Below are 23,952 nucleotides of genomic sequence, written 5' to 3' on the forward strand. Positions count from 1 at the left end.
AAACAGTAATGGGGATAATTACAAAAGGTGAAATGCAAACACATTTCAAAATTTGTTTTAAAAATAGCCATGAAAATCAAAAGATTCCTGTCTGACCGGTTTCCCTGCTATTACTGGCTGAAAGCACAATGCGCAGCCTTGGAATGGTACATAAAGGAAAGGATTTTCTTTCAACCAGGAAATTTTTTCAAAAAATCAATGTAACTATTCAGCATTTCGTGAAGAAGAAAAAAATTTACTATGTTTTATTCTTCAAAAATAGAAGATAAGCAAAGTTCTACAATTGTCTTACATTCAAGACAGCTGTTCCTGGTCATAAACAGAAGCAAATTATTTAAATTCATCTAGTAGTGCTAAAAAGCATGTGCTGTCACACAAAGATAATTGAGTTAAAGAAACAGACCTTCACTTGAAATCACTGAAACAGTACCTGTAGATCTATGACTATATTTTAGTTCCTCTACCCCAGAAAACACTAAACTGTGTACGCTTACATGTTATTGATAAAAATGAAAGCAAGTACACATTTATGTGACTTCTTGAACTAAGAAACTTATTACAGGAAAGACTTGATTCTCAAAAAAACCACCCTCTCATAAAATGAGAACTGTACTATTTTAAAGCACATGATATTGTATAGCAACAACTAACATTGACACAGAAAACAAAAATATCCAAATTGGAGTTACTTAATATTCTTTTCAAGGTTGCCTGAAGTACATACATATTTCAATTGCATACAAAATCACACCAATGTATATTACTGTTCCATAGCAAACTGAATATCAAGTGAGTTTTCATTCCTGATGAACTTACAGAAGCATGAGAAGAGATGGAATGGAGCCTGAAGAAAAATCGCACGTACATCTCACGGAATATCTGATACAATCTGGAAGGTTCATGGTACAGAAAGCAAAGCGGAGCAACTGAAAGGATAAAAAAATTATAATCGACTCAACACTGTAAACTGCTAAAAGAGCTCAATGATTAAGTGCATGAAATATAAGGAAAAGTAATTTATAATAGCACAATTTACAAAACCAATGCTAAGCAAATTATTTAGAAAGAGAAATTCTATAGTAGAGTCTATCATTTGACATAAAAAGTTAAGAAAGGGAGTATAACACATTCTGGGTAATAGTTCTATATATTTCAAGAATCTAAACTAATTAGAACCTGCTTACTACAGTGCTGGCTTCCTAAGCATAAGAAATACACTTTAAGGATAGCTTCTCTGGGGTGTAGGGCAATGATATGTTGAAGAGTGAAAGTTTTTAATTCAGCCGTCTGTAAGTCCCAATGTGCTCTTGGGACAGTGACCATCTCCAAACTGGTTCCCAATTTGTAAGACTGGAATAAGTTTACTGCTTCAAGATGGGTGTTATGGAGATGAAAATATTAAAAAAATAGCTTTTGGTTGCCACAATAACATTGCATAAGTACGACGGATTGATAGAGACCTGTTTATTTCTTGTAAGATCTCAAAAACATGGGCATTCAGTACTGTACTCTTTAGAAGTCTCTTAATATACCTGATTCAAAACAACAGTTGGCTACATTTGTAAAGCAGCAGTTCTCAAACTTTTTTCAATCAGTCCCTTTTTTCTTTTTGTAAAAGTCTAGCATACAGATAAATCTATCGTAGGTACACGTTGTACAAACATAATCAGTTCCCCCCGATTTCTACTCATCCATTCAATGCATGTTTCACAGACAGTTGTTCTATATATACCTCTGTAAAGAGTCTTTTGATCTGTCCACTCATCCCATCTACTGCTTCATTTTACAGGTGCATTCATCCTGGATGACAGCTTATATTTTAACACATTCATAGCCTCTATCTCTACATTCATCTTCCCTTCCAGTTTTATTTACACAAAGGTAGGGATGCTTACACATTTCGTCTGCATACATATGTATACATACGCACATAGCTATGGGTCTATGTATATTTGAATTGATTTTCATATGTACCTCAGAGAAGGTGGCTTAGTAGAAAAGAATGGCATATGTGTATAAGAGGTGGGGTGCTAAGGTAGAGTGAGATGTTCACAGAAATGTGTATTTACGTAGGCGTAAGAAAAGCAGAAGGTGTTACTAGTGTGTATGTTTTTAAGGATTAAAATTGGAAGAGCTGGCAGTGTGCATATGTACGTAAAGGCCAGAGGGATAACAGAGCAGTGCCTGACAGTTGGCATCGTCCAAGGGTATGCAAGTGAATGTGTAAAAGTGCACAGGGTTTACATAAGGACCCAGATACTTCCTCCCCGGGCAGCAGAGCACGGAACAGACAGGGTGCTCTGCTTGGTCCCAGCTGCCTTACCCACAGCCTGGAGTTACACTAACCTTTCTTGCTTTTCAGCCCCCTCCTTCTCAGTGCCAGCACATTCTGAGCCCTTGCAAAGAGAGAAGCCAGGAGGGAGGGAAGCAGCTCACACCCAGTTTGAGATGCTGTTCTCAAGGGCAGAGTCAAATACAAACATTTTGACAAGTGGTTTCACTTCTGTAAGTGAAAGCCTCCTAGTGAGTACCTAAGGAAGAGTCTGTAACTAAGCTGTTAATTACTTCAAAGACTTAAATGCCCTACTCAGGTCGAAATTTGCATTTCATATTTAAATAATCTGGTTTTAATGAATGTGTGATCATTAAACATTCTTATTAGCAAAACATAGCATTTTAAGTATAACCTTAAAATCTGCTTGCCTTGTGATGCCACAAACACCTTTGACAAATCAAAGGAAAAAAACTGGCAAGCTGCAACAAACAGTCTCCCATTGTTGGAGTCTCTCTACACCAGCTGCCTTGTTACGTCTGAGACCCGAGGAGATTCTTCTGCTCTTTTCCTAGAAATCTTGTGGATATTTGAGCTTTCCTCCATGCAGTAAAGTAGCAACCATTCTATCCTTTAATGCTTCTTTAACACCTGTCCTAGGCAAATTGATACAGCAACAGGCCTTTCACACAATTCATGTTTTTACAAACTCTTTTCACAGGTAACTTGGTCAACCCAGAAGTGAAACACAACAGAAGAGCACTCTGTCAACAAACCATCCCTCTCTTCATATACATTAAGATGTATAGCTCAGCTACTAGCTCTCAAAGAAGGAACTCCCACATGGTAGCCAGCTCTAATACAACTAAATAGAAACAGCCTAGAATTTTAAAAATTATATACAACTGTCTTCATACCCAAAGAAACAGAAAACACACACATTTAAAAGTTGCAGAAAAGTACAGGCAGCTTTAAACTGCAATATGATAAAAAGCAGTCCTGAGGTTTTAAAAGTTTATGAGTCACACTTACCATACATAGAAAAGCCGTGAAAAGGAATTACACCTACAAAACAAAAACATTTATTTTTTTGCTCTTTTATATTTCTTTGTATCCATGTAAAAAAATGCATTTCCCCCTCAAGTTTCTAAATTGTATTCTGCCTACTATAGGAATAAAATACTTCCTTTTTTATGGCACCTTCAGTCTTAGATCTCAGTCCTGTAAATATTTAAGCAGAGGAACTGTATCACTTACTTCAGTACAACCAACCACGTGCTTGAACACATGCTATAGCTCCTAGAAAGCCAAGTACAGCTCTGTTTCCATTAAGTTATTACATATAAGCTTTGCTGAAATCAGAATCTAATTTCAGATAAATGACAACCTGTAAATGTCATGCACTGACAAGTAGAGAACAGGAAAAAAGGAGGCTAAGACCTCTAGTAATTCACGTAGTACTCAGACAAAACATTTATAGGACTTGGCAGTTGTATCATGACAGTTCTCTCCTCTTTTCCAGCTGATCTTAGCTCCCATTCATTAATTTTCATACAGGACTGGTATGAGGGAGCGGCTTTGGCAAAAGGTCACAGGAACAATGCTTCATGGCTACAAAGCTGCAAAGAACTGTGGAGGCAAAAACGGAAGAAGGGGGAACAAAAGTACACGCTATAATTGACACCACTGGAACACAGAAGACATAAAAGACAAGGCCAGCGATGCGGATTTAAGATTGGTGACGTAAGGCCTTGAAAGCAAAGAGCTTGAACTTAAAATACAAATGCAGCACAAAAACAGGGAAAGGATTCAATAGAAAAGGATTTAAATGGTTAAAATTAGAGCTGAAAAAACTTTTAGTAACTGAAGTAAAACCAACAGCAATGATATTAACTTAAAATTATATAGATTAGTTATGTCTGAGTTTTTTAAATGAACACAAATTTTGAAAGGAAAAGACTCTAAGGTGTGGTTTGTTGAGTGCTGAAAAGCTGAGGGTCAGACTGTTTCAGCACGTATCATTCAGATCCTCTGAGTGGTGATACAAGACTGGAGCACAAGCTGCTGCACCAGAAGTTGTTTTCATTCTCCTTCCCACCCACACAGACAGACTCCATGTGTGACTACTAACACCAGGCTGAACGTGGCTTTGGAGTAGCTTCAGTCCAGCTTACTCCTTTAAACTAATGAATTTCACAGAATAACAGTGAAACATTATTTGCAATAGAAAAAAGAAGTTATCGTGTACTTGAGAAAAATATTCTGTATCTTCCCAGTCTACCACTAGAGGAGACAATAGTATAATTCTTACCATTTGGAGGATAGAAAACAGCGTACTCTTCCATTCCAAGTTTTCCTGTGAATCATCAAACCACAATTAAGATGTCATTAAGCTGTTAAAAGGTGTAAAGATTTAAATTAAAAAGGTGGATTCTTAGTTACAGTTATAAAAATAATAACCAATTACCTTGTTGACCATTTGTTAATGTCTAAAACAAGCAAGCAACGCAATAGGACAGGTAGAGTGTCAGATATAAAAGTAAAATGCAGCACCAATAACAGAGGATGACAAACAGCAAAAAAGAAGAGGAAGATTTCAGCAATGCTATCCTGTAGAGATTTTATTGGAGTGTGTCTTAGGACCTCTAAAGGCATTCGCTGCAGACCTGGAAGACAGTGAAGCTCTATGAGGGAATAAGGTTAAGGGGACAAGTCTGCCATGCTGTGGCAGACTGACCTAGGGACAGGAAAGGTATTTTAAAAGTTCTGGAGAACACAGAAAGCTACAGTAAAAGAATGACATTGCAATCTGGTCTTCATGTGATCAGCTTCTAAACTGTCAGAATCTGTGCAGATGTCAACTAGATACATTACATTTTAATTAACATTCTTTTCAATGTAGTCTACTAGGTGTAATGAACATAAAGGAAATTCACATACTGTATTACTGCAGCAAATTAGACAATCTATGCTGCAGCAAAAATCTATACAATCTTTTTTAAAACAATTCCTTTTACCTCGTATATATGATTTGGGTGGGGTGGCACTACTGTAGGTGAAGTGCTCCAATACAGATGTATCTCGGGAAAAACAGAGTAATACCTGTAGACAAGATGGCATATAAGAATGAGCTGACTTACTGGATCAACAAAGCAATGTCAAACAGACTTAAGGACCTGCCTTAATTAGCACCTATTAGATGTTATTGAAGAGAGCTAATATGCTTGAAAGCTCTTGACCAACTTGATTTACTTTCTTCTTCAAATTTCCAGGTTCATTTTGAACCTGCTATGATTTTACCTCACATTCATTTGTTGTCAGTAATATATCCCCATTTTCCAACTCTCCTCTTTGCCTCTCAACACGGGTCTGTCCCCTGCTGTCACATCATTAGTGACTGTGCATGCAACTGCCTGCTTTACTGTCTATTTGGTTACTTTTCTATTCAGTTACTATGACCTGGGGAAGTCCTAGTAAGTGAATAAGCAAATGAAACATTTACATTTCCACCTGTGTGCAGATATAGAAGACTGATCCTTATGTCCGCTTTCATTCCCAGGAGCTTTGCAGAGTGCTTGCACGATACTCAGTTCTTTCAAAAAGCACAGATTAAAATGTTCACCTCATATCCATAAGTTCTGAAATGCACATTGTATTTTGTAAAATATATTTGTATTTTTTATTGGTTACATAAATGAAATATCTAGTATTCACAGTAATTGAGTATAAAATTAAATAATGAAAGCATTCCTAGAAAAAAATTAACAATAGAGACTCTTATCCTACATGCAGTTGTAAAAACTGTAATAATTAGTACTGAGCTTGAAAATCGTCATGTTTTCATGCAATGAAAGATTGCGTTATCAAGAATGTACACAAGAGGGCAGAAGTAAGACAGATTTCAACTTGCTGCTGACTTCTTTGCATAAGTTAAACCCTCCCTCTTGTAGGTTTTAAGCGTTTGTTTGTTTTACCTGTAGCCAAGGTGTAAAAGGTGGAAATGCTTTAGATGGCGTTTCATGACATAATTTATTGTGAATAAAAATGAATGGATTTTTCCTTCAACTAATTCTTGAAGACATTTTCCAGATACCAGCATTTGTCAAAAGGAAACATGCAAAACTGAAACACTGACATCTGAACAACACTGCTTTTTAAAATTTTTTTGTGGAAAGGTCATATTATGAGACTTTTTCCTCCTTTGAACCTCAAAACTATTTCTCAGATACAAACAGCTTTTAAAAAATAAATAGTCTCTATCTTGAACAGTTTAAGCTAAACATTATTTTTGCACAATACACAATCATTTTTGTAGCTGCCAAAATATAGCTGACAATAACGATACACAGGCAAATGTAATTCTTTGTATATGTTAACTGAGGTGAAAGAAAAAGAAACTAATCTAGAAAGGACATACATTATGTTCTCTCATAAGGGAAAGAATGTAACCTTAATTTGAGGCCCCCTTTTTTACGAATACAGTGTCCAGTACCAGTATCTGGAAGTCTTTAAATTAAGACTATGCATCTTTAAGAGATAGACTCTAGCTCAGACTTAAGTTATGGCTGTACCTAAAAACTGCTGGGTGAGGTTCTTTGCATATATTCATTATGTAGGATGTAAGACTAAAGTATTAAAACTGAACTTCTGGCCTGAAATAATGAATTTACAAATGTAATAATTTGTGCAAGATTATTCTTATTCACAAAAAAGAGAATGCCAAAGAAAACAATGGCACAAACCCCCTTTTTTGGCAAACTATTGGATATTTATAATAAAAAATAAAATAAACCCACAGCATTTAAAGGACTGAAAAAAAGAAAAAAAACCCCACAAAACCGAAGCTTGTATGAAAAATAAATTACTATATTAAAAGTAACTGTATTCTATTTCAGTCGTTAGAAAGAACTAAGAAAAGCATGTGAACTTTGGGATGAAGAAAGCAAAGATAATAAAGGCAATAAATTACATCATTTCACAGTGTTTTTCCCAAGAAGTATTGCATGGTAATAAAGAGGTACCAATAATCCAACCAAATATCCTCATTGCTATTTTAGGCCTAAATTTTCTGGGTTTGATGGATGCTTTATCTGTTAAGTAATACACAGACAAATGCCACACTCTGTTCGATGACTTGGAAAACTCGGAGGCAGTAACTTGTCATGAAAAAACCCACAAACCCAGCGCAACCAGAAATAATTTATCTGATTTAAACTAACATTTTCATTACCTATTTTATTTAGGCAAATTTAATTCCAGTTATCATACGAAATCAATATATAATATTCCATATCAGAGTGATTCACACTGCAAAATTTTTCCAGAGGCCACAGAATAAAATCATTCAGCAGCAATGCATTTGCAAATCAGGTTGGAAGAGAAAACTATCAAGGAGAACTGGCTGATTGGCAGAGCTCAGAGGGCTGTGACCAGCAGTGCAGAGCCTGGTTGGAGGCCTGTGGCCAGTGGTCTTCTCCACGGGTCTCCATGGGTCCAGCCTTGTTCAACTTGTTCATCAATCACCTGGATGAAGTGTCTACCCCCAGCAAGTTGGCTGATGATACAAAACTGGGAGGAAGGGTTGATGCACCAGGAGGCTGTGCTGCCATTCAGCAAGACCTGGACAGGCTGGAGGGACTGGAACAGGCTGCCCAGAGAGGTTGTGGCGTCTCCTTCTCTGCAGACATTCAAAACCCACCTGGACACATTCCTGTGCGATCTGCTCTAGGTGAACCTGCTTTAGGAGGAGGGCTGGACTAGATGATCTCCAGAGGCCCCTTCCAACCCCGACCATTCTGTGATTCTAAAAATGGATAGCTTTCTTCTAGAAAAAGAGTCTGAGGAATACCACAAAGTGCCAAAAAAACTAGAGCAACCAGTAATTAGAAGTTCGAGATATTCTTTGCCTCAAAGCTTTTGCAGTAAAACTAGGCACTTCATTTTTCAAAGATTTTTGGTGATTCTCCTTCAAATTAGTAAGGCTAGTTTAATCCTTTTAATGATTTTCATTCCCTAATAATTATTTTACTTAAGAGAGATATATGAAAATTAAAATATTCAACTGTGCTATATATTGGGAATGTTGAACAAAATCTATTTCTGATGGCCTTCAAATAAAATATTATACCGTATACTATTTCATTCTCCTTCAGAGATTATAAACTTGTGTCCACTGGAACTGCTAGTTTATGACTAACTAATATGCTTTAGTAGTCTATATAATGAATGAAGCAGAAATAAGAACGAGATTTTCACATTCCATGATGAAGAGATAATGTTACAACAATGAAGATCGACTCTGACCTTTAAATCAAGGAAAACTTCTGCATGTATAATAAATATTTTAGCGAATAAATATCCCTGAGTTGTCACTATGAAATAATTTTTCAAATTTTAATTCAGAAACAAATTCAGTTACAGATCTTAATCCTGGAACTATTTTAAGTCAAAAAGGCTATAATTTCATGAGGTTACAATTTTAAGTATTAATGTTTAAATGTTTATTGTACTAAAATGTTATATGTAGACATGATTGAATAGTATGCTTAAACAGTAATGCATATTTTTATACCTACATGGACTAAGCAGCACTAAGGACAGTTTCTTGCTTAGGTAAATTACTAGCAGTTTTACATATTACCATTAAAGAAGAAATCATTTAGTTTCACATAGCTCTTAAACAAAAAATTAAGCGAGTCTAACCTAACAGATGTGACTAATGAAACTGAAAGCACTGTGGAAATTGTAAGTTTACTGCATGACATTTATGTTGACACTGCAATCAACTACACATTAGGAAACTCATAAATGTAATGTCCTTCTATTTAAGGGCATCTGACAGGCAGCAGTAGCTGGGTTCCCCATTGCTAGAAGCAGCTTTGGAATGGGAGCAATTCTAAAAGTAACCATATATATCACTACCTTATTCAGAATCAATGTCTTCCATTTAAAAATATGTCAACACGTCATCTTCTATGCTTACTGTAGTACATCACTGTAAAGCATTTTTTAAAATTTGTTCATTTTTTAACCAGAACCCTGAATATACTTCTCAAGTCTTAATTTCTCTGTATGCCATAGCTGTTAATAATTTTATTATTGCAAAGCTGGAAAGGGGAAGAATATGGCTGACTGCATATTTTCTGGCTACTGCATTTGAAAGATGTTGTGTAGGGTCTTTCAGAATAGGAGTTTAAGAAGCCTGTCCTGCTTAATCTGTTGAAGTGTACAAGATTAATTTACAGTATTGCTATTCAGAAGGGAAAGTACATGTAATGCAGCAAACAGATGCTGTCCAGGGTCCCACTGTACTCTGCCTGCACATGAAAAACAAAGGCAGTCCTCACTCAGAAGATGATATAATCCCACAGGAGTATACTTTCTAGCTTTTCTAAGAAAAAAAAAGTTACATACCTGATATAAATAATCCTCAAATACAAAATAGTAGTCATCATTGCTTGCTGTCAGCTTTACATCCTGCAATCAAAACATGCAGCAGTTTGAAGCCAAAAACCTCTTTTCAGACTCCCATAGAAGCTGAACTTAATGCAGTAGTAGATAACACTGTTTCACCATTGAATCATGAAAGAGCTGTAGTTAAGCATATACTCCACATTTTAAAATTAAAAATGCTATATTAACTTGATGATTAGAATATTCAGAATTGAAACTTCAAATGGATGCACTCAGACCCCAGAGCTTTCTTCCTTGCAAAACCAGTTATTCCTTCAAATGAAGTTACCATTTCTATACAAATTAATGGCTCAACTCAAACAAATATCCTACGCAAGAGCCAACACAGGCTCAAGGAGAGAGTTTACAAATATAAATCCACACTAACTATTCTTACACTACTTAAAACCAAACCATCTAACATTTTCTTTGTTAAAAAACCAAGATACTGATGTGATGCAAATATAAATCACTTAATCACTGTTTAGTGAATCACTTACTTTGTAAATCAAGCTGTCCACTAAAAGGTCGTGCTGAATCACATTTGACTTAAGCTGTTCATAATACAAGATATCCTAAAATTAAAATATTACCATAATCAGTCTGAGACATAATTTTAACTTATATTTAAACAAATTAAGCCAATTTTTAAAAATTAAAAATTTTTTTAAATTCAAGAAAAATGATAAGCATGTATTCAGCTGAAAACCCCACTGCATAATTTGTGAAGCATTCTATCACTGTTTATTCTAGCTTATTCCCTAAGAAATGAGCCAGATATTTGAGACTTTATAAAATGACATCCCCTTTGGATAATCACTAAAATGAGAATGAAGGAACTAATTCAAACCAAAGATCAGTATCTTCCAATCTTTGGGTCTCTACTACTAAAACCTTTTCAATGCTCAAAATAATGATGTTGTTTTGTTGTTGTTGTTGTTGTTTTTCTTTGTTACCCTCTATTTACACGCACCCCTCCATTACTGGGTTGTCGCATCTTCTAGCATTAATGAGTTGTTGCAAATATTTGATGCTAATCTAACATGAATCTCTAAATAGTATACATTTATGAAAAGATGAAATTATAAATGTATTTTAAATACCTTGTGAAGAATACAAAGAACTCAGACCTTTTTTAAAACTCCAGTCATTTCCTGAATGTCTACAGAACACATACAAGGATAAAATGATGGGGCAGTACTAAAGCAAACACTTCTCTGCTTTCGCTTAGTCTACCCCTTTCTTCTTAAAAGGAGCTTGCAAACGAAACACAAAATTAAATATCGCACTATCATCATGTAATTCTAAAAACCTTAAATACCTCTCTGTCATTATTCCTACAATTGAATAACAATTTCAGATTGAATACCACAGTTTCAAATGGATTTGGAATAAATTTATAAACTAAATCAGCTGTCCCAAAGCTCCTCTCCTCTTCACAAAAATATTTTTATTTCAATGTGTCTCTACAGACACCACATGAATGCTTGTATATTCCAAGTTTTACATAATATTTACTGCCAATTTCTTTGCAAAAAAAGCTAAGTCTGGAGTAAGGGTTTAAAGAACACATGGAAAGTAAGATAAAATTTTGAGAGGGAGCAAATGGAAAAAATGTTAAGAGAAGGCTAGGGAATATTGTAACTGTTCTTTGTATTGATCCAAACCCAAGAAGTGGTGAATATCATACACTTAGAAATTATTAGAACTAATACATTATTAGACTGTTAAGTTGAAATGAGGACAATAGCTATATTTATTAAGTACTGACAACTACCACAGGGAAAATATTTACATTTTTCTTTCTGAGAAATAAAAAAGGGGATGTATAAATAGTACACTATTGGACACAAATATTTAGTAAATGTAAATTAATTGCCATATGAATGTATCACTCTGTTCTTAAGAGCTACAGAGAACTACTCTAATATTCCAGTCACAATTTTAAAGCATCAATACTGTAGTCCAATTAGGTGTAACACTGCCAAATGAATAATGTCTGGGGTTTTTTTTGACATCTCAAGTGACTGTATATATCAGAACAGAAGGAGCTAATAAAAAAAAAACCCTCTTCTTTTTCATACTAAGCAGACTGCATGTTTAACTGTTTCTGTTGTGCATGGAAATAGTCCTGCATAACAAATAGCACAATGAAACTCATGGCTACAAGGGCACTAGCTAATGCAACGACTTATTTACTGAAACTTAGGAAAGAGATTCTAATAACCTCAAGGTTTCCTGTTATCATTTCCTAGTTTTTAGTTGTCTAAAACTGCCTTGAACAAGGCAGGTCACACAGTGGCTCCAAGCCACACGTTGACATTATCACTAGTCCAGGATTTTGTACTAAACTTTTCCTTCCTGAATTAGGAAGCCATTCAATTATGTTTTACATTTGCTTACAGGAGCCCATGCTAGCTTCAGTGCAGTTTTGTTTATGGCATCATACTGAACTATGATTGTTATTTTATTAATCACTAAAATATTTACTAGCTTCCCATGCCTTAATTCAACTGCATTGTTAATTAGAAGTGTAAAGAATCATGTTAATTGCAAGTATAATTGCAGTTTAGTATAGCCAGTGAACAGTATCTTCCATGGAAGAAAAACGGAAAACCACTGAAAGACATTTAAATGAAACAGGTTTAATTAGAACAGAGTATTTGCTATTTGTTAATCCAGAATGACACATGCATTTAAAACATTTTGAAAAAAATCTTTTTGTTTTAGCAAAGAAATCAATAAAGCTGAAATGTAGAGACTTCCCATTTCTCAACCTTCAGACTACTTGTGTACTGATTTTAAAAAACAATCTACCTATTAAAATATAGGGCAAATATTGCCCGAGTTAGAACAGAGATATAATCACTTAGCCTTAGCCAGCAGGATGTACAATTTTTGAAATATACGTCCTTCCCAATTTACCTCCATTAATTTGGTTTAATTAGTGTAAATATTTCAACCAGTTAAAAAAATGGTAAGAAAGAGCAACCTGATGGACATTGTCTTAAAAGGGAGAACAGCTGCGCTCAGATTCTTCAGCAGCTTGCAGAAACTGAAGGGAAGTTCTTTATAATTCAGTTGAATATTCAGTATGATTTTAAACAAAAAGCTAAACAGTTTGTCACTTTTTAGTTTTTCATAAAGACTAGTTTCTCCTTTGCTCTTACAAAAACCCACTACGCCAACTTGGTCATTTCTCAGAAAGTAAGACACCACTTCCTGTTGCTCTTACAATTTCAGCAAACATAACTCAAAACGCTGTCCTGAAAAAATGAATAGCAAATTTACATTGCAAATATTAGCAGAGTAAAACAGTACAGCTAAATAATTTAGCAAAAAGACCAGAAGGCCAAGCTGTTTACCTGAACTAAAACTCATGAGAAAGAGTTTGGGAAACAAATCAGAAATTATTAAAAAGAGACTTGCAATACAAAACCAATCATAACCATTCCAGGAATAGTTTACTCATTGCTTGTCATTAATTTTCTCTTAAAATGTGATTTTTGTGATGCAAAACGAAAACAGGGCTTGGGAATCCCTCTGGTTCTATAGACATGGCTTGACCACAAGTAGGTCTTGCCCATGCCTCTTAGTAAGACAAGAAGCTGTGATTCATTAATAAATGTATTCCTTATACACAAATCATAAACAAGATTGGTCACAGATCTGCTTTCAAGCCACATGACCCTTTTGCCCAGTGATTAGTTTTTCTCACGCAGTGAGAAATGTTTTTAAGAGCCTCTCTCAGGCTTCAAAAAAGATTCAGGTCCTCTTTGATTACTTTTTGGTTGCATTTCTTCCTCCAGATGAGACAACTGACTATTACCAGGAGTTTCAGGAGTGTCCAAAAATGTAGTAGGTTTCTTAGCCTAAAATGTTTTGATTTATAAAACCAAAATCTTACCATTTGCATCTGATTCAACCTTTCTTCTCTGTCTGCCAAATCTTAATGTAATCTTGAGATTTGTAACCTTTTTACTTTTTTAAAATGTGTTGCATTTTTATATAGACCAGAGCTGTTCTCAAAAATAATATGTATTTTTTTATACCGCACGTCCAAACATACTCATCTTTCCAAGTTGATACAAAGCACATTTCAGGATTGCAGTGCCCAGTTCTCTTGACTTTACAAAGCCACACGCCAAACTTTCCGCCCAAAATACTCATATCGTATCGACCTGAGCGCATAAGGAAAAGGCAGCACTGAAAGCAGCTCAGAGGCAAGAGAGCGCAGATCTTTCAGCAGTACCCAGCAAAGCTAGTTTAAGCAGAATCTGGTGATTCACCTCTTTTGAAAGGAAGGTTTGGATTACTCAGCAGCCTCTGTGCTAGCACAGGCCACGTGTGGCCACCATGAAATCCCTGGCACAGGAGCTGCACTCTCACTGCTGAGTCGCAGGCAGGTCATGATTCATTTTCAGGTTACCCTTGTCACTTGATTACATTGTCTACACTTGTCTCTCAAATCTAATACAAGAAATGAGTGAGTGAAGCACAGAAATAGGAATATGAAGAAAGATTGACATTTGGGGGTCTAGAAAGGAGACACTAAGCCTTGTGGGAATTGGATGAAGCCTAAAGAACGACAACCAGCATTAATTAGGTGAGCTGTAGATTTTGGAATAGAAGTACCAGAAACGGGTACAAAATAAAAATCTAAATGGATTACATGAAGAGATAACAGACAAAACAGCTAAAGAAAGTCCCTCCTGGTAAATCCTGGAAGAGGATCCAAAACTTATTCTCCTTTGACTAGACACCTGTGAAATATGCTTGTAAAATACATCCTTCTCCAGTCAAAGATGATGACAGTCCATTACTGCTACTGGTTTCTCAGCTGGTTGAATGGTGCAATGGGCACCTTCAGCTACTGATCCTAATCTAAATAACTCTACTGATAAGGCACAGAGTTACATCATGCTCCATTAGGAACTTACCACCCCAACTATTTATTAAGTTTTTTAACTTAGGATATTACATTCAGTAAAATCTATAGTAAAGTAAAGCATTACTAATTTCTGCATGCTGGAATTTGCAGAATTAAGATTGATTTTCAACCTATTAACTTAAAAAAAATAGAGGAAAAAAGCCTATAAGATAATGAACAAATTTGGTTTTTAAGCACTGCTTGAATAGCATGCAGTGAATAAACAATAAGGTAACACATGAAACAGAAGGAAAAAAATAATAAACTGATTGTCAGTAAGTGTGCACCGTCCATTTTGTGTAATCAATAAGGCAGACATCCCACAGGAAAAACTGTGATTTTGTGATTCAAGAGCATACAATAAAATATAAAAATATATACAGCAAATTGGACTGTTTGCACAGACAATATTATCTGTGACACTGTTCAGCTTCCAAATGTTTGACTTTGCGACCTTAAAAATGCTATTTTAACACAGTTTCTCTAAAATGTACCATTACAAGTGAAAACTAACAAACAATTCATGGCCACAAAATGTGTTTATGCTTTTCTAAATAATCCTACATATAGAGTTTACAGTTTATCATTTTTACGATTACGATGCTAGATTACTAGCATCATCCGTTGCTTGGCTGTATATTAGCTTTATACAGAGGCTGAGTTTTACTGAATAATATTTTCCAAACAACTATATTGGATGCTAACGCACACAATGCTGCCTTTACCAAACCTTCAATAATATGTCAATGAGAATGTATTAGCTGCCCTGACATCAGTGTCCACATGGATCCTTGCAATAAGTTGGAGCTGAATTACCATTACACAGTAAAGGCACAAACACGAGCACTTGTGATCAAACAGCTAATGTACTGTTTTCTAGCTTACCTAACAGTAACTTGAGTTAATATCCTCACAGGAGAGACTAACCTTTTGAGAAGGTCTAAAATATTCATACTTCATGCATAGTATAAACACATATCAAAGCCAACTATAAACTAGAGTTAACTTGTAAAGGACCTAACAGTTTGGCTGACAAATATATTAATAGACAGAAATATCTTGTTCCTCTTTAAAAAAAGGTAGCTGTTGGAAATTGTCTATGTGATGATGTGTGTCTATGTGGCTGTTGATTTTAATAAAACTATTTCTGTAACAACTCGTGCTTCATATGAACATAAAATGAAATATTTTATCATTTTTCTAAATACTATCTTGACTTTCAGTCATCAAAACAGAATACCTGCCTTTTTAAATTATTTTGTTTTCCACATTAAGATAAAAATGCTCTTAGAGCATGCAGCATTTAACAGAATACAAATAGATGCAACATAACCAACAACATTAATTTCACACCTCTAATATTCCTGCTCTCATCAAGAGAAAGATTTCTAAAATTTGAGCTGTCCCAATAACTTCAATTTAATCTAGTGTTGAGCATATTAAGTAAGATGTACAATATTTCATTATTGTTTCAACAGCTTTCTTCTACAGAAAACTCAATCTTTTATTTACTAGAAATAAAAGTCTATTTTATTTTTTCAAAAAGAAATAAATTAAGTAATTCTAATACAAGACCAAATAACTTCAACTCCTTAGATAAGCTGTGAATGAACAAGACTTACATTTGTTTTTAAGGACAAGATCTTATGATTGTACTATGTAGTTACCAAGAAATGCCCCAGTATTACAAGAAAATGGCTACATCCTCAAAGGACATGAGGTACTGTAAAATTCTCACATTTATGAGCAAATTTACATGTATGCATGTTATTTGTTACTACAATGAAAGCCTTGCATCCAAGTATTCACAATTCTGCAAAGATTTAAACAGGGATTTAACTTTTTATGTTATGTTAGATATAACGAATCTAGCATGTCTTCGGATACTGCAGAAGATCTTATTGTTGAGTACCTGAGTCAAATATAAGGTACTATGAAAAACTGGTGCTGTACAAGGCAGTATGAATACAATTCACATCTTACTAGTTCCTTTTTATGTCTTTTTGATTGTACATATGTAGAGTACCTGCAATAAGATACAAAGCAATTTACAAGACATGTACATGAAATATGATGACAGATTCAAATAGCCAAGAAAAAGGTATAGCATGTCTTCTTTTTCTAAAACTTAGCAAAGATAAGAAAGGGTCAGCCTTCTTTCCAGGACTTTTTTCTCATCTCCTTCCAAAAAAGTCAGCAACATATAGGAAAACCTCAGGAGCTAGCCAGATGAATTGAGTAGTTTTTTCTACAGTATTTTGCCCATTTACCTGTTAAAAAATTAGGGAAGAATGTAAAAGACTTAACCATAGCACAGAGTTTTTTTACAGGCCTGTGTCTATTCTCATAAAATGTTTATCAGTTTCTGTGACAACTCAATGAAGCATTTCTGTTTCGGAAGATCACTAGAAGATATGTGCTGCATTTCTGTGTTTTCCCCTAGTCTTCATATTTTACTGTCACTTTGCTCCTTACCTCTGGCTGATTAGAAATATTAAGAATGAGGGCCCACAGATCAGCTCGGAGTGCTGTTGGACATCCCTGACGAACATATTGTTGAGCTGCAGCACTATCTTGCTCTGCTAAAACTGTAAGAAACAAAGCAGGAAATGAATTAATGTAGGTTAAAACTTCCAAAGTTTATCAAATTATCAAGTACTTTAATTTTTAACTTTACAAACTGGTTTATCATGCCACAAGCATTAGCCAATGGGAAAATATCTAAAAGGTCTGGTTTCCACAACACATTTTTGAAGCAGTTCCCTGGGAAACAAGGCAATTTATATTAATAAGCAAGGCTGTACTACCTTCTGTCAGAAAATAGCACTTAGCATGTATCCTTAGGATGTATCTATGGCTGTATCAAGGATAGTTGCAGCTAGTGGGCTGGTATCAAGCAGAACAAGCAACTGTATATAGCCACAAAATACTCCTGTTTAACTCTGAGTGATATCCCAGTTCAAATAGCAGATCAACACTCATTCTGTTTGAGGGGTTTTTGGTGGTTTTGTTTTGTTTTGGTTTATTTTGGTTTTTTTGTGGGTTTTTGTTTTGTTTCGGGGTGGGGTTTTTTGGGTTTGTTTTGTTGGGGGTTTTTGGTTTTTTGTGTCTTCCCTATTTTTGTGTGAACTGTATGAATATCTTCACAGATAACCATGGGGCAAGATTTTTCCATTTCAGAGTGTACTGTCATGTTCTCTCATTATCAGTACACATACTCTGGAGGATAAAGACTTTCTCAAAAGATTTTGTTGTTTCTTCAGATTGACATAAAACAAATACTCTACCGTTGACAGGTTTGCGTAGATGTGTCATTGCTATGAGGCTTTAGGCTACCCTGTCACATCCTGAATACAGTATTGTACATACCTTAAAGCAGATTATCTCATTCCTTATTTAAATCTACAAAATTGAAAAACTATTACCTTTAGCTATCCTTATCTGGTAGAAGTGTTGTTTCCTATCAAGGTTATGTGATTAACTGTACCCTCATACCTGAAATGTCTTTCACAAAAGAGAGACAGGAGAATACTTCTGTGAGATTACCTAGACATTAGATAGGTGTTGTGCTCGTACTCAGAAGTTTCCACAAATCCCTATCCTCTGATTTTTCTGAAGTCTCTCAGAAACTGCTTGCTTTTCTAAATTTTACTAAACTCGATATTCACAATATCTGTGACTTGGAAGGATAAGGTTTGGAATTATAAATCTATTTAAGTGATTCCTCTCTCCTTCCCTCTCTTCTTAAATACTGAATAGACCAGTCTGCTGAGCTCTAACACAGATGGTGTGTAATCCTTTTTCCTAAATGAAGAGGGCAAAATGAAAAACTCTTACGTTCCCCACAAAACTTCAGAAAAGACTGTGACTCATCTCAGTGTCCATGAGTGTTTCCTTTATTGTTTCTTACTGAGATGCATAATATTTAAAAGTAGCTTTGCTATATACAACATTGGTTCTACTAAATACAATAAAGAAAATTGCTCGGACTTGGCAATACATCTAATATAAAAGCAAAATCAATACATCAGTGGCAACCAAAGTCATGACCAACACCCAACAGAGCATGCAGTTGGATTCCCACTGAATGAACTGAGATTTCAGTTTATGGTCAAGACTCTTAACTGACATTTTTACAGAATTTTGTGTCTCTGCATATAGGAAAAACTAAGACAAACTCTGTAACAGAGGCTGCTCTACAGAGACAAGAGACAAGGAGTAAGAATTACATTGTGGAGTTGAACGACTGGCTCAGGAAGTCTGGATGGGGAATTTATTTGGAAGAACAGGAAAAGAACAGAGAGATGGACAGTACCGAAATGAGTTGCTCTTGGATCAGAAGACAGATGATGAGGGATAGAAGGAGGATTGCAAAAGGAAAAGCAAGCAAGAAAGGTCACTGTTTTGTTACTGTAGCAAAAGAATGGGATGAAATAGTCTTGGGATGCTATCCTCTCTATTTTTTTTTGATGGTGATGATGTTTAGCAGGTAACACAAGAGACATTAAGGAGCAGATATTGATAGATTCCAAACATTCCTTGTATGTTTCTTCTACAAGCAAACTTGAGCTAATATATTATTATTATTTCTTTTATCTTTCCCTTTCTTTTGTAGGTTATTTCTTAACCTACAAAAAACCCCAGAACTTCTTCAGAAAAAGCAGTATACAGAGACAAATGAGTGAATTTTCCATGGTGGCTAAGTATTGCAATACTTAGCAAGTCCTGAAATTGCAAATAACCATTAAAAAGACTCTGTTCTGACGCACAGGCGTAAAGCCCATTACACTAATGAGAACTGTGTGTGCAGAGAAAGGAGTCCAGAGTCTTTTGATTTTAAAATGAAATTCTGTAGTGGAATAAGTTGCCACCAAAATCTTACGTCTGTATGCCTCCTATTTAATTTTTAATGAAATCGCTACAGAACTGTTTATCTGGTAGCTACTGGTAGACTGTAAATGCTTGCTTTTCTGTCTCTGCCTAAATTACAATGGTATTACTGACTGTCTCTGTCTAAATTTCAATGGTATTAGTGACTCTGATTTGCGCTAGTCTGTCTAAATTATTAAAATTCTAAAAGGTATACGTAATTGAGATAGAAATTTACTATATGCTTTCCTAACTACTCACAGTTTATTTCAGATGAAAACAGATCCATACCTTTCTGTCCAACATGTACATGTTCATTTTCAAAGAACTCTAGAAAATAAATAGAAAAGAATGGCAAAAATTAAACAGAAAAAAATATATTCTAGCTAGTAATGTATTCTATATTTTTACTACACAACACTACATTCAGCTGATTTTTACTGTTAATGTCACTAAAAATTAACCTGCATCAGCATCGATGTTCTTTTTCAGAAAGTAAGAAAAAACAATACTACAGATTTTTTTCTTATCTGAAGGACATAAACACTGAAGTAGCACTATACTGCATGAACCTAGACTTTCAATTAGGTATGTTTCAATTTAAAAAGAAAAATTACTTGATACTACAATGTTTTCCACTTTCATATGGAAGACCATTCTAAAACCTGTTTCTACAGGACTAAATGCATACATGGAAAAACAACAGAAATTACGCACTATTTAAGCTACTGAATATTAATGTTTGGATATTTTCTGTAATTTTTTTCTCAAAGACAGTTATTTCAAAAATGTTTGTATATAAAATATGCCTGTTAGTTGGCTTAGCATTTATTGATGTTTTCTGTATTTTTGGAGACAGGCAGTTTTGTTCTCTAGATCCTGAAGTGTTCAAACACACTGAAATTAACATATTTTCAACTTAAGGTGATGATTTTAAACATTCGCCAAATCTGACTCTTCATATTTGCAATGTTTTCTATTACTAGCTGTATTTCACTAAGAAAATAACTACAATCACAGCTACAGAAAAAATATGTATGGCTCATTATGGGAAAAATACACAGATGACTTGATAATAAGTAGTCAGCTCATTAGTGTTCTATTTAAATGACTGAAGCGCAGTGTTAGCTAACCAGGAGGTACTTGTGCTGAATCATCTATACCCAGCTGTCCTATATTTAAGCCCAGTTCACTGAATTCTTCTTTCTGAAAAGAAACAAAACCATAAAACAGTAATTAGCAAAGTTTAATTCTCAAAATCACTGGAGATATCTTCTGAAAGGCTTAATGCAACAATTTTCTAAACCAAACATTGTTATTTTGAATGCATACAAATGAAATATGTGCTCAGGTTTTTAAAGAGAAGAATCTGACATCAATTCTTACTCTAGTTTTAGTTATAGGCCCCAGTTTTCATGTCAACTATGAGCAACACCTGGATGTAATAAGGTGGTGAATGAAAGATCAGGTTAAGGATCTCTAATTCCCAGTTCTTTTCCAACCCAGGTGCAAGTTTTTCTACCAGCATAAAATCCTCAAGAGCCTTATCAGTGAAGCATCAAGAAGAGATCTCCTATTTTCCAATTATAATACTAATACCCAAGCATTTCCTTTCATTTACAAGGGGATTTAAAATTACTTTGAAAAGAAAATCAGAACCTGACTGTCAGGTTACTGATCTTGTACAGCGTCAAAACTGTAGAACTAAGATAAACTACATATTTGAAGTTTCTTGTACAGAAAAAAATTAGTAAGTCAATAATATGTACAGAAGTGTATTGTAATTTTGGCACAAGTCAAACTTGTGTGGCATAAAATGAAAACCTTCCTACTGCCAGATAAATAACTATTTATGTTTTACTTCTCATTAAAATCTATTTTTATAAAAACTTCTTATGGTCTGTGTTTTAACTACATATTTAGATTGATTTTCACTTTCAAAAGGAGAAACTTATGATACCAATATTCTTCTTATCGTTTAGCATCTAATTCATCAGCAAAGCAAAATAATTCTTACAGAAAACTCTTGTAAGAAAAAATATACTTACCAATTCTGGAATATCTTTAACTTTTAGAGGAACCTGAATTAGCCCCAGGTGATTTCTGAAACTAAGCTGTTCTCCATTTTCATAATTTGGGTTTCGAAGGTTCATCAATACCTTAAAAATGGTAGCTTTGTCATTCCTTGTGTAAATTCAGAAATTTACATTCAGAGCTCTTCTTAACATCATGAGTATTCCAAACCGTACAATCAGTATAAAATCATGTGTTGTAACTATCATATATGTTGTAGGCCCTAATTTTCAAATTATATCTCAACCTTTTCAAAATCAAGAAGGAGACACTTTTTTAAAGAAGCAAACATATTCTACTTCAAAAAGTAAGCTCATATTATGAAATAAAAAAGCAGAAGTAATTTTTGATACATGGGATTAAGTGCTGGCTATATAGTAATGTCTTGACTGAAATTCACTTCATCAAAGCTATTGAAACACCAAGAGTATATTTCTAATAGCTACAATATCCAGGATATTCTTCAGTATTCTTTTTCAGAAAGAATTTTTATCTGTATTCTTACACCGGTGATCTTATGTAGCTTTCAATTGAAGTGCTACATAATTTGCTGCTAAAATAATGTCTTACTAAATAATAATACACCAAAATATCTTCTTTCATTTAGGAGAGAAAAAAAATTACAGAATCGAAAACCTAAAGTAAGGATAAAATTGAAGGGACAAGGAAACATGTCAAGATAAGTAACTGTGATATGTAAAGGAATTTACAGTCTCTTACATACTGGTATGCCATGGGTATAGATTTTGATATAATGTTGAGCTGGCAAGGATTCTTTCTAATATGAGTTTCCACCTCTTATTAAATTCTTCCACAACATCCTACCTCTACTATTGTCAGACTTGTAAGTATTATAATACCATATAACCTCACTGTCAGACTTGTAAATTAAAAGATAATGTAAGAAACCACAAACTCTGGAGAGAAAACAGTATAAAAGAAAAACAGAGTGACCATGAAGGTCACTGGATAAGGCTAAAATGAAGACGGATTTGTTTATAGGTTCAAGATTAAATATACAACTCGGCTGTTAGTACAGTGATGGAAAACAAAATAATTTACAAATTTCCAATACTATTATCACTAACTGAACAAGAGGAACTCTTTAGAAATGTAATAAAATGGACAGAAAGTTTATTGTTGGATTCAGAAATGCATGCACAATTCATAACCATTAAAAAATCTACATTTAAGTCAGAAATACTGTAAATCTCCTCTACCACTACGAAAGACATTCCACTAAACTTGCACTGAATCACACTGCAATATTAATACATTAATTCTGACTGATAATTCAGTGTTAGACTTCTAAGTTTTATTCTGTAAATCAGGAGGCCATCTTAATTCTAGAATTCTACACTGTTGTCATACTATAAACGTAGGAGTAATTACATTTATACAGTCCTAAAATTACATTCAGCCTGTTGAAGGCAACTGTGAGGCTGATGTGGCCCCTGGTGAAAATGAGTTGGACGACCCTGCTCTAGATGATTTGTTTCCCTGTATAACACATAGGATATACAGATACTGATTTTTAAAATTTTCTTTTCAATCACATCTTAATCCAAAATCTCCTACTGTGTCACCATTAAGTTCATTGTCATCAACAATGTTTACTATTCTTGGCATAGCTGGTAAAGAAACTTCTGTTTTACTAAGATGTCCTGTGCTTGAACCATACAAAATGAGGAGTAATACTGTCATTTCTGACTTTAAAGATTCAGCAGTCACCATTTTTTTAATGGTTTGGTTTGATTACAGACAAAAGCCTCCAAATTCCACACAGTTCTGTTTCATGTTTGATTTTTCACAGTTTTCATAGATCACCTACAATTTCAACTGTATACAGATCTGCTGTCTACCACCAAGCAGTCTATCAGATGCACATATTGCAATTTATCAGTTCAATGTATTGCAGCTTAAAATGTAAAATTATTTATGAAATCAGCTGGAGAATTGCCCTCAGAGAAAAAAGTTAGCTCCAAACTGTTCTTTGGAGAAAGAGTTTATCACAAGTACACTTTAAAACTGCGGTTTTAAAAAAAAGACACAATAGGATTGCATTTTGTAAATAAAATACGGAGTCATCACAAACGTGCCAATTTTCACTTGCTATAAAGGACAAGCTGTTTGAAATACACTTAGCAATTGTTTTTCCCACTTCACATAAAAGACTATAATGGATGCAAGCCAATGGCTGAGTCATTGTTTCATGAATACTTACCTCGAGAAAATCTTTAGGAGCATAAACAGGCCGGAAGAGACTTAGATCTGAAATAAGATTTCAATGATTCCATGTTAAAACCAAGAGATGAAAAAAAAATGCAGTTTTGCCATACCTGTAACACAATCAAGC

The 23,952-nt window shown here is 34.6% G+C and overlaps 1 protein-coding gene across 1 annotated transcript in view; it reads right to left on the minus strand.

Moving 5' to 3' along the window:
- TBC1D19 (TBC1 domain family member 19) overlaps positions 1–23,952 on the minus strand; it is a 51,235-nt gene that overhangs the window by 3,853 nt on the left and 23,430 nt on the right. Inside the window, exons 7-17 of the mRNA XM_065633878.1 lie at positions 23,821–23,867; positions 21,572–21,682; positions 20,657–20,729; positions 19,815–19,853; positions 17,130–17,242; positions 10,225–10,299; positions 9,686–9,748; positions 5,290–5,374; positions 4,584–4,628; positions 3,305–3,337; positions 817–926 (exon numbers count right to left, since the gene is read on the minus strand). Coding sequence (XP_065489950.1) covers positions 817–926; positions 3,305–3,337; positions 4,584–4,628; positions 5,290–5,374; positions 9,686–9,748; positions 10,225–10,299; positions 17,130–17,242; positions 19,815–19,853; positions 20,657–20,729; positions 21,572–21,682; positions 23,821–23,867 — 794 coding nt within the window. The remainder of the gene's footprint in view (positions 1–816; positions 927–3,304; positions 3,338–4,583; positions 4,629–5,289; positions 5,375–9,685; positions 9,749–10,224; positions 10,300–17,129; positions 17,243–19,814; positions 19,854–20,656; positions 20,730–21,571; positions 21,683–23,820; positions 23,868–23,952) is intronic.

The sequence above is a fragment of the Caloenas nicobarica genome, chromosome 4, assembly GCF_036013445.1.
Source record: "Caloenas nicobarica isolate bCalNic1 chromosome 4, bCalNic1.hap1, whole genome shotgun sequence".
Lineage (NCBI taxonomy): Eukaryota > Metazoa > Chordata > Aves > Columbiformes > Columbidae > Caloenas > Caloenas nicobarica.